Source organism: Hipposideros armiger, unplaced genomic scaffold (genome assembly GCF_001890085.2).
Source record: "Hipposideros armiger isolate ML-2016 unplaced genomic scaffold, ASM189008v1 scaffold_1896, whole genome shotgun sequence".
Taxonomy (NCBI): Eukaryota; Metazoa; Chordata; class Mammalia; order Chiroptera; family Hipposideridae; genus Hipposideros; species Hipposideros armiger.
Window position 1 is genome coordinate 35,636 of NW_017733246.1, and position 11,415 is coordinate 47,050.

Genomic DNA, 11,415 nt, shown 5'->3' on the forward strand with positions numbered 1-11,415 from the left:
AGTTGTGATGGTTCTACAACATTGTGAATGAACTAAAAACCACTGAATTGTCCACTACAAAATGGTTAAAATAATAAATTTAATGTTACGTGAATTTTATCTCAATAATAATTATAATAAAATAAAGAAAGCCCCTAATTTATGGTTTTAGAATTAAAGATAATATTTACTTTGGGTTCAGGATAGTAGTGACTGGAAGAGGACATGAAGGGGCTTTGAGGTTCTGGTAGTTTTCTGTTTCTTGATCTGAGTAGTGGTTACATGGATGTATTCATTTTGTGCACATTTATGGAGCTATATCCTTATAATCTGTTTGTAATATATGTTATGTTTCATTTAAAATTATAAAAAAATGATAAGTTGTAGAAATATAATGTTACATAGATCCTGTTATAATTCAATATATGGTAGCTTAAAAATTGAAGCAAGGGGGGAAGCCAGTTAGCTCAGGTGGTTAAAGCGCAGTGCTCATAATACTAAGGTTGCCGGTTTGATCCCCATATGGGCCACTGAGATGCTCCCTCCATAACTAGATTGAAACAACTGCTTGAACTGGAGCAGATGGGTACTGGACAGACACACGGTTCCTCAATAAAAATCTTTTAAAAAAATTGAAGCAAGGAATGATTAAAATATACAATACAGCCTCAAAATTGATAACGTATAGGTTGTTATCTGAATGTTCATTTTACTGAATAATCCATTGACGTTGCAAGGAAAATCAAATAAAAAGTGAATTAGCAACTTTAATGGCATGAATAAAATACTTACATTTAGTTTTAAAATACTTTGAAGAGGGCCGGCTGAGTGGCACATTGGTTAGGAGTTGACATGGGACGCCAACTCTAAGCAGCAGAGCCCCAGTTTGGATCCCACATGGGCCAGTTACACTGCATCCTCTACGGCTGAGATGGTGAACAGCGGCTTGAACTGTGAGCTGTTGTGAGCAACTGCCTCGCCCAGGAAGAGCACAATGATAATACCAACATGGGCCAGTGAAGCGACATCCTCCACAACTAGACTGAAGAACCAAGGGACAGCAGCTTGTCTGTTCCCCTCCCCCGATTCCCCAATAAAATCTTTAAAAACAAAACTTTAAAGAATATTTGGAGTAGAAAGAATTAAAAGCACCAACTACTAATGTTGTGGGCCAATTTAGTAGCCCCCCCATGGAAAACTTAAGTTTTCTTTCCTATAGAATGTTAAGTATAGAAATGATAAGTCTCCTCCCTAGTTCCTTAGCCCCTGGATTTAATTACTCTTCTAACCAGTTTGTGTGAATCCTAGACTAAAGATTGCTCCTAGCCTGAATCCTAGAATTCTCCTATCCCCCTGCTTCTTGATTGCTTTGTAAATCACTTTCTTTATCCTAAACAATAGAAGTATTCTATCCCCACTTCAGGTAATTAACTACTTGAAAGCCTGTGACATGCTAATATCCCCCAGGCCAGTAAGCTAAATGCCAAACCCATTCTGGGCCCAGACAATTGACTCCACCTGAGTGACGGGCTGAATGGCCACAGGCTTCATGAGAGCTAACGGATTTATTAATTAAAATCTATTTTTCCTCATTTAGGGGCCTTGGGGATACAGACGACACTCCAACAAGGTTGCCAGTCACAACCAAAGAAGCCAACACAGTCTTCCAGGTGGAGCTCGAGACCCCTTCCTCTCATCTGAGATCAGCTAGGGCGAGAGTTCCGTGAATCCCCCAATAGGCAGGGACAGCTCTACGCCCCTGCCCAGCAGGAAGCAGATACAGAAGAAGAGACCTCCTGTCCCTCAACTTCCCATAGAGACTTTATGGGGATCACGTCTCTCAAGGGGAAAACAAGGCAGGCAGTTAGAGGCAGGCATTGGGTTTCCGCATTCCTGCATGTCCCACAGAGTGCGACCGTCAAGGGGACATCCCCTCTCCACCCAAAACTTCCGCTATTGTAATTACCTACCGCTGCAGGAAAACAAATTGGCACAAAATACCCAACTAGATCAGACCAGTCACTCGCACCTGCGCAGTACCGCTTGTCAATCACAGGTGCCAATCAAATGGTCCCACGCCCTTAGGGGAACAGCCCATTCTAGAGAAAGGGGATAAAAACTCCAAGTCCTGGGAAGTCCGCCCTGCTCTTTTTGACCGCTTCTTCCCTTTTTGAACCCCTTCCTCCCTTTTTTGAGCCTTTTGAGCCTTGCCTTTGTGCATGGCCTGCTCCAAACTCTTTGGAATGTAATTTCTCTTCTAATAATGGGACCTTGAGCCATTCTCTACTGCTCGGGCCAATTTCTACTTCTTTGAATTGTACTATCTCTTCTAATAAACTACTTTTTCAGTACTTTGCTCTGGTATCTCATTCAATTCTTTGTTTGAGACTTCAAGGACCTGGGAATCACGCCGAGAAGAGCCTGCTCTCTGACAACACTAAGATTATCTGTTTTACATGTAAAATAATCAACAGCATCTCATTTGATCACATACTGGCATTTCATAGGCAGGGCCTAAATTTGGAAAACTTTTCTCTTCACTTCTTACTTCTGAAAGCCAGATGGTATTAGACATACAGATGACCAGTGTTGCAATAACATCTACTTGAAGATTTCCTTTTGCTAACTGTAAGTGGAAAATACTGGGCACGTTTCAAAATTGCCATTGTCTGTTTACCCCGATGTTGTTTACCAAAGACATTCAGGGAAAGCCAAAACATTTGGCTACAGAGCAAACAACCTCTTTTTTTGTTGTTTAAATTTTATTTTTTCATTTCCATTTTTGGAAAGTATCTTCAATGATTTTTGCAAATCCAGGTAACATTGTATCTTTGAGGAATTTTTCCCCAAAAGAATCTAAGGTGAAGAACAGCCAGAATCATTTTGCAAACAAGACCTCACACAGTGAGTTTTTACAATATTCAGTATATTTGGTATATAGATTTAGCAGTGAAAGGGCCTATTATCAAAATTAAATATAATACAAGTCTGCTAAATTTTTAAGGTCGCCTCTACAGACTCAATGTTATAGAATCTTCCAAAAATGGACTATATAATATGCTACAAAATATACAAAATTAATTAGCAATGTTGATAAATACAAAATCTGATTTAATATCAGAAATGAATCTTTTTTCCCCAATAAATTTGTCCTTCATTCCTTTCCATAAGCCCTCTCTGTTACCTAGTAAAGTAGTAAGTACATGTAGCCTAGGTTTCTCCATTTTCAAGGTAGCCAAATTTCTAAAGTTATAATTGCAAACACTTATTTTTAACAATGCTCCCAAGTTCTACTGCTTTCTTATTACATAAAGCACAGTGATATTTCCAAGTGGGAAAGTGATTCCTCAAATAAAAAAGAGAGAGAAACAAGTTTTATTTAATCAATGATATTTTTTAAAGGCAAAAATAATAAACATATAATATCTCTTTTTTCCTTTAGTATGTCATGGCATCTGATACAATTCTTATTGATAATTAATAATAATTAGCTCTAAGAAGCACAAGAACATAAGGTGACTTTCAGGGGGAAAATGTTGCATTTCCTTGGAAACAGCAAGTGCTAAGTTTAGCATTAACTAATGCCAACATGAATTGGGAGGAAAAAAAGTATTCACTCTGGCCAGCAGCAAATATTCTAAAATTGGAATTAGCCTGGAATGAACTGCTGCTCTATTCACTGAGTCATTGCCTGTGGAATTTCCATTTCAGCTCTCTGTTTTGGCTGATTTCCCCACAGACATGTGACCAGCTTCCTTCTTCCACAACCAGCATAATGGTCACATACTGCAGTGATGCCCCTCCATTGTATGTGTAAACAGGAAAGGGAAGTAGACCCTGATAAAGATTGATTGATTTTGGCTTTATTCCAAAGTAAGAATGGCTGAAAGTTGAAATGTCTTTGTTTCCGCTACCATTTGTAATTGTTTTGCATCTTGGAGAGTAGTGTTGCTTGTCACTAAAGAGAATTTTATTTTGTTATGCTGGACTTTGTTCCCCTTTCTAAATGGGTTAAGCTACTTATATTTTATTCAGAATCTTAAATTATTGCTTGGTGATTATCCTGACCCTCACCACAATTGGTGAGTTCTCAGGATTCTCCATGCTAATTTCCTGTTCTCAGTCCTAAATATCACATGAAATTTATACACCCTTCTTTTCAACTTGTGTACCTATATGAAATAATTACTTTTTAATTAAGGTCCTCTTTTGTTTCAGAAAATATTGTTTTTGTGTAAAATGAGGACAGAAATTTTACTTAGCTTAATACAATTTATTTAAGCACTATAGTTTCCTCATTTGAAAATAACATATCTGTCTTATATTATTTCCAAAAGATCATTTTCAGATATAACACTTACTACATCCTGGATTCCTACCTAGAATAAATAAAAATAAAACATAATTTAAAATGTATTTCCCAAAGGATTTTGCTATAATTATTTAAGCTACCACTCAAAATTCTGTCTACATTTTAATAGGATAGTTTACCCAAATTGCTGAATCCCTGATTAAATTTTAGATTCTTAGAATTTTTTGAAATAGCTATTGATAATCTGTGCATTGGATTTTCATCACAATATTTAGCGATTCTACTTAAATCTATATTATTCCAAATGTAACCATTTAGAAGTTGATTATATTTTTCATTGCTTGATTTTTGTTTCTCTATCTAGATCATGTGTGTGAGCACAAGAACAAAACTTGGCAAATGTGTGCTCAAAATGTTTGTTTTTCTGTTATACCTCATAGTGCCACACTCACACAGAGATATTACTAAGGCATGTACCACCTTATCAGTGCTCTTAAGAATCACTGTCAGCTTTGTTTAAAATACTGAATTATTTCCTGTAGGCCAAGTGACAGATAATGTGTTTTCCAAGTCCAAAAATGTCAGAGGAAAACTAGAATAAGATGAAGTGCTCTGTTGACAATGCAGGACAGCAAATTCACTATCAAACAAAATGTATCGCAGGGTAGTTATGCTACTTATTTCCTCTTTTGCTTTTTCTTTAGGTTCCCTTCAGAGTCATCACCATTAGTAGTGAGGGTAACAATGAAAAGGAGAAAATATGTTAGGGTATGTAGATAACAGAGGATGTGATTCCTGTGCCTGAGTTCCCACACCATGTTAATTAGTGATTATGAGTAGGGAGCCCCAGGGATCATGTGGAAGTTGGCTTTGAATCCTAGGACTGTCTCTTCCAAACTAATACAGGTAAAACTCAATCTAACAAAGTTAAATTGAGGAGCTATTGAAATTAATGACTAAACAGCATCTCCCAACTGACGGAGAAATGATCTATTATATTACTAAGTACCACATAAAATACACATTGAATATCCATAGTAGGGAAGAGTGCTAGTAAGAAAGGTCAGACAGCTCATTTTGATGCAGAGTATTCGGGGAGGGTACTGGATGAGGTTGAAGAGGCCTGTAAATACTCAAAGGCGAACAAGAGTGCAAACATTAAATGTGAATCTGAGAACATATGAAGGAGCCAACGGAGATGAAGTGGCCTCTGATGTCTAATAGTGTGTATAATGTGTGGAAACCACAGTATGTATAATCTATTTAGGGGTAACTATGACTGGTCATTTCTCAATGAATGCAACATGCTCTAATCATCTTATCGGGTCATTGGAAAAGTCATGACACATTTTTGCAACGAAAAACATAGAAAAACTACGTCATGACTTTTCCGACAACCTAACATATGTTTCTGAGAAAATTTCAATAACTGACCTTTTTTACACTCTAATAAATCTTTAGAAGTCATTTTTGATCTTTGTTTTTCTGATGGATGTCCCATATAGTCAATGAGTCACAAAGTTATATGTTTCCTCAATTTGGAAACATCTCCAATATCTGTCCCTTCCTGACACAACTCCAGTCCTAGCTTTCATCACCGCACCCTGAAATTATTACAATAAACTTCTAAATGATTTTCCTATCTCCCCCAATCCCATCTACATCGTACATGTCTATTATGTTAAACTTCCTATGTATGCATCATTTGACTTTGCTTCTTAAGTATCTTCACTTGCTCTTAACCATGTCCATATCCGCCGTGACTGTTTTTCACAGCTCTCCAGTTTGGTTCCATACTGGCAGTGTAATCCTGACACCCAGCACTTACCAAACATGAGCTCTGTATTTGAGTTAGGTTGTCTTTACCAGTGTCTGTGTGCTCAATTCCATTTCAAACCCTTTCCTTGTGCTTTTCTCTCTGGCTGGAATTCATCTACTCCTTCTCTATATAACTAAATATAGCCACCCATTAAAGCGTAACTACTGTCCCTCCTTTTCCTCCAAGCCATTAATATGGTGTCTGAAATATGTTTGCTGGTATTTAGCTCTGAAATATTTAATATATAAACTCGTATGTCCTCTCTGAAATTAACATGCTGCTCACATTTTACTCCTCTTATCTATATCCCTACTACTATAGCTTGTATTTTGCATGTATTCAGTAAATTAACTTAAAATACACAATAAGGTCTCCAGCTTAAACACTGTTACTAAAAGCACCATCAATACAGATTTAACAATATAAAAAATTAATTTGTAATGAGTGATTTGCTTTTTATATGTAGTTGTGTTCTGTAAAAGTATTTAGATAATCTGTTCTCTAAATCCCTAATACATGTTTCACTTTTTAAAAAAAATTGTTAAGCAAATATTTTGTTCAAAAGCAATATATCCATAAATTTAAGGTCAGTCTTATATTTCAATTATCACATATTTCAAGTGAGCTGCATCTAAATTAGTTTTATTATTCCCAAATTATCAACTTGGTGTGTTTCATGTCAATAATTACTAAGGTCTTCTGAGTATTCCCAAACAGGGAGTTAATCAGTGCTTTATATGGAATCAAGGAATAGTCATAAATACCCTCCTCATACAAAAGCTTTCTTTTCATTTTCCTGGATGGGAATATGAAGCATGTAATCCACAGAGAAAAGTGATCCTCACATTCTATCAAGTTTTACTTCTACGACTTGAGGCATTCAATTATGTAATACTATAGTGAGATAGTGATAAAATGTCAAGATTAACATATTTTAACTCATGATGAAAGGTTCAACAGAGTTCCCTTGACACAAACCTTCCTGCAAAAAAAAGCACATTTTCAATTGGCAACATTTTAATCAAACAAGGACTGAAGAGGCACAATAGGCAAATAAGATAATGCACATTAAATCATGTCCCATTATTTTTTAAAGGGAATATTTATGCTAACACCAACAGAAATGTAACCATTATGTTTGTAGTCACACTTTTGACTGTAATTTCATGCCATTTTCATTATCATGCTGGGAAAATGGTATTGAAAGAGCCGTCTTCTGAACACATTGACTGAAAGAAACCATGTGAGCCCACAAACAATTACAAGATTATCTTCAAGAAAGTAAAATTTGTCCTTTGGCAAGTCCACATAATATTTTCTTATAGTGTTTCATGGGAAAAAATAGGACTGAGGGACCAAATAAAGTGACTGGATTTTAAAGTATTTTATGGTTATATATGTTAACAGATGCTATGAACTGCATGTTCACCTTAGGCCTCTGCACTCCTATCTGTAGAAAAGAACAAGAATATATTTAAGGGGACTTAACCCATGATAACATATTTCTAAAACAGGCTTAAAATCTTTCCAAAGTGCTGAGGGAGAACTGTTAAATGGTTACAAACAATCAAACTCTGACCATTTGTTTCAATTACAAATTTATGTATACTTTTGCTTTTCCACGGAATGAGTACAACCAATTTAAAAATTAGAAAGACAGTACAGATGCACTTCAAAGTGGCAAATTGTAAAGTGCATTGCCAAACAGCTATGTAATTGTCATTACAAACACCTACATGCAAACAGTACTGGCTTAGAATGATTCAGAGGCATGAATAGTGTTTGCTAGCAGAACTACATGGTAAAAAAACTCTAGAACAGTAAAAGAAGTACACATCTCACTAAAACCTTACATAAAATATCCCCATTATCATGTGATTCATATATAAACGCACTGATATCGAAATCCAGAAAATAATTTCTTAGTGCACACTCAGGCTTGCAGTAACTTTTGTAACCAAAAAATGGGCTATGGGGAGAATGGGTGACAGATGATGAGTATAAAAAATGTCTAATAAAAGAGATCACAGCAAGTCCTGGTGTGCACATGCTAGAGAATCGGTTGGAGAGGGAGCAGAGTGAGCAGAAGGTAACAGACATCGAATTAGGTGGATGGAGCGAGTGGTTATAAACAAGTGATCGTGAAACTCAGAAGAGTAGGATGGGTGGGAGTTAATACACATACATACATACATACATGTATACACACACACATATATATGTATAGATATATGTATATATTAGTTACTAAGCAACATTTATGTGTAATGTAAGTTAGGTAAATTTTAATGAGTTAGAGTTAAAACTTGGCCACCACTATCTCACAAAATTGTGAGAATCAAATATAACATTTAGGAAAGTGCTACATAAACTGTAAAATGCTATACTGTCATGTAAAATGGACACTATTTCCTCAAAATGTAAACAAAACGTCTCATTCCAACTCTGGGAGAGAGCACACAACTAGCTCTCTAGAGAGAGGGGGGAGAAAATCTCACTCTGGGTCATTCCCAGATTTCCTTGGAGCTGCAGTCACTCTGTGGGCTGCCTTTGAATGCAGAGCAAAGACACTACCATTTGATCTAATGGACATGAAGACAATGCCATACAAGAATTGTGTGGAGAAAAATCCTTCTTAATCCGTGGAAGAAAGAGATTTCCTTCCCTACTTCTTAATGTTCCTAAATGTTACAATAAACCTTTACTGCCTGAACACATGTGATATTAAAATATGCCAATTTCTCCTCTTTGAGGAAGGAATGAGAGGACAGAAAATGTGACAGATTCACTAAAACATGCCAAAACATATTAACACTTTCCCTCCAACACTAACTACTGGGCTAGAAAAAGTGTCTAAGATGCACCAGATATATGTACATTGCAATGGCCATTTTACAGCTAGGAAACTGAGGCTTAGTGAGACTAAATGACTTATTTAAGGCCACTTATTCAACACCACAGTCAAATTTTTTTTCCAGGGCTGAGTTATAGCGAAGCCCAGGCACATCCTACAACACAGCCTTACATCAAAGAAGAAGCTATAAAGATAAACAGGTAAAGAGAACTAGCCCATTTCTTTAGCTTTGTTTTTATAATCTCTACAACCAGATTTTAGAAATACTTTGGCATCGCATAAAATTTCGATTATTTTTAAAATTGAACAACATTTCCACTCTGATCAGTAACTCTCAATGCACTTTTTATTACATTAGAAGCACATGCAATACTTAATCACTTTAAAATGCCCTACAATTTTCAAAAAAAGAGCACAGCATCGTGAAAATAAAGAGCTGAAAAGACCTTGGAAACAATCTATTCAAACCACCTCATTTTATAAATAAGGAAATTAAGGCTCAGGTAGGTTAAGTGACTCGCTCAGTCAGGGTGGCACAACTTGTCAGTTCCCGACTCAAGATCAGAACGGACATCTCCCAACTTGTAGCCCAGGGCTCTGCTCCTTTTCAGACCTATAAAAAAAAAAAGACCGCCTTTAAACCCTTAGTCCAGAGCATCCTGAAAACCGGGTGTAAGTTAAGAAAAGTAAGCCACGTGGCGAGGAATGAGGAGAGTCGGTTCATACCAAAAACGAGCTGCCGGTCACTGTGATGAGATCCGTTTCTTTCTGACAGCCATGGCTTCCGGCTGGGTTGGAGAATGCAAACTGGGTTTCTTCTTCCTGTCCAAAGAAGTCCGAGTCAGGGTGCACGTTCCACTCTGCTTTGGTTGGCGTCAGGAGCTCTGAGACACTGTTTTCACAAAGGGTGCTGGACGGAGTCAGGGCATCCGTGTCGACCGTCAGCTTGCTGCTGGGGGTCAGGGCTTGGGGCTCCTGGGCGGAGTTTTTCAAAACCAGAGAGCCCAGAGGTCCCAGTGGCCCCGCGCTTGGACTAGAGACATCGTCCATGTCTAAGGGGCTCTGCTGAAAAGCGGCGGCGGTCGTTCCAAAAAAGAGCGAGGTATCCAGACTCTGGGGGAGGTCAGTGGTGGCCAGCAAGGCCCGAGGGTCCACGGCCTGCCCCAGCGAACCGCTGCCGTGAGCTGCGGGGAGGCTCCCTGCCAGAGTTGAGCTCACAGAGGCCACATCGATAGTCAGGATGCCCGAGTTCACCAACGCCGTGTCCAGCACTGCCGCGGAGCCGCCGCCCGTGGGCACGTCCGAGAAGAGAGACACCAGCTCCGCGTCGCTGAGGTCACTCTGTCCCTGGCTGGCCAGCTCACTGCTGGGCGTGAGCGAGTTGGCCGCTTCCAGCTGGGCTAAGAGGTCCTGGCCCAGGTTGTGCCTCTTGGCCATGTGGGTTTTCATGCTGTGCTTGGACGTGAAGAGTTTGTTGCACGTGGAGACCGGGCAGCGGCTTTTCCAGGCGTCCACATCCTGCACGTGCTTCTTGGAGTGAATGTAGAGGCTGCTGCGAGCCGAGAACCGGGCGCAGCAGCCTTCCACGGGGCACACGAAAGGCTTGGTGCCCAGGTGGGTGATGCTGTGGCCCTTCAGATGCTCGGCCCTCGTGAACGACTTGCCGCAGCCCTCCACCGGGCACGTGAACCTGCGGTCGTCGTCGTGCTTCCTCTTGTGCCTCAAGAGCTTGGACATGCTGGTGAAGTTCCAGCCGCAGCCGTCGAAGTCACACAGGAAAGGGCGCTCGCCCGTGTGGCTGCGCAGGTGGATTTTCAGGCGACAGGCCTTGTCGTACTGCTTGCTGCAGCCAGGAAAGGAGCAGGAGAAGAGTTCCTGCTCCCTGAAGTGGGCGCGGTTGTGGGAGAAGAGGGCGCTCACGGTGATGAAGGTCTTCTTGCAGCCGGAAAACGCGCACTGGTAGGGCCGCTCGGGCTCGAAGTGGCTGCGCTGGTGCGCGCTGAGCTTGGCCTGCGTGGGGAAGCTCTCCTCGCACACCTCGCACTTGAACGAGTTCTCCTGCTCGTGGCCCTTCATGTGCGCCTTGAGGTTGTACACGGTGGTGAAGCTCTTGCCGCAGCCCTCGGCCGGGCAGCCGAAGGGCCGCAGCTTGTCGTGTGACTGCAGGTGCCGCTTGAGCTTGTACGAGGTGGTGAAGGTCCAGCCGCAGCCGCCCAGGGGGCACTTGAAGGGCCGCTGGCCCTGGCTGCTGCTGTGCGTCAGCAGGTGCACCTTCAGCTGGTGCTTCTTGGCGAACGTTTGCCCGCACTGCGCCTCGGGACACAGGTACAGCAGCATGCCCGAGCCCGGGCCCAGCGGCCCGCGGGGGCTCTCGGCGGCGGCGGCGGCGATGGCGGCGGCCGGGCCCTCGGCCTCCTCCTCGGGCGCCGGGGCCGGCGTGGGCTCGGCCGG

The 11,415-nt window shown here is 40.6% G+C and overlaps 1 protein-coding gene across 2 annotated transcripts; it reads right to left on the reverse strand.

The window, feature by feature from the left end:
* Window positions 1-9,292: 9,292 nt before the first annotated feature.
* Window positions 9,293-11,401, reverse strand: LOC109378350 (zinc finger X-linked protein ZXDB). 2 transcript variants are annotated; one of them, XM_019634766.1, is made up of 2 exons: window positions 9,691-11,381; window positions 9,293-9,577 (listed from the first exon to the last, which is right to left on the reverse strand). In XM_019634766.1, exons 1-2 carry the CDS (start codon window positions 11,299-11,301, stop codon window positions 9,572-9,574), a joined length of 1,617 nt encoding a protein of 538 aa, XP_019490311.1. In that variant the 5' UTR covers window positions 11,302-11,381; the 3' UTR covers window positions 9,293-9,571. The 2 variants fall into 2 exon arrangements, with proteins under 2 accessions (XP_019490311.1, XP_019490312.1); XM_019634767.1 differs by having other exon boundaries at window positions 9,293-11,401.
* Between the last annotated feature and the right edge of the window lie 14 nt (window positions 11,402-11,415).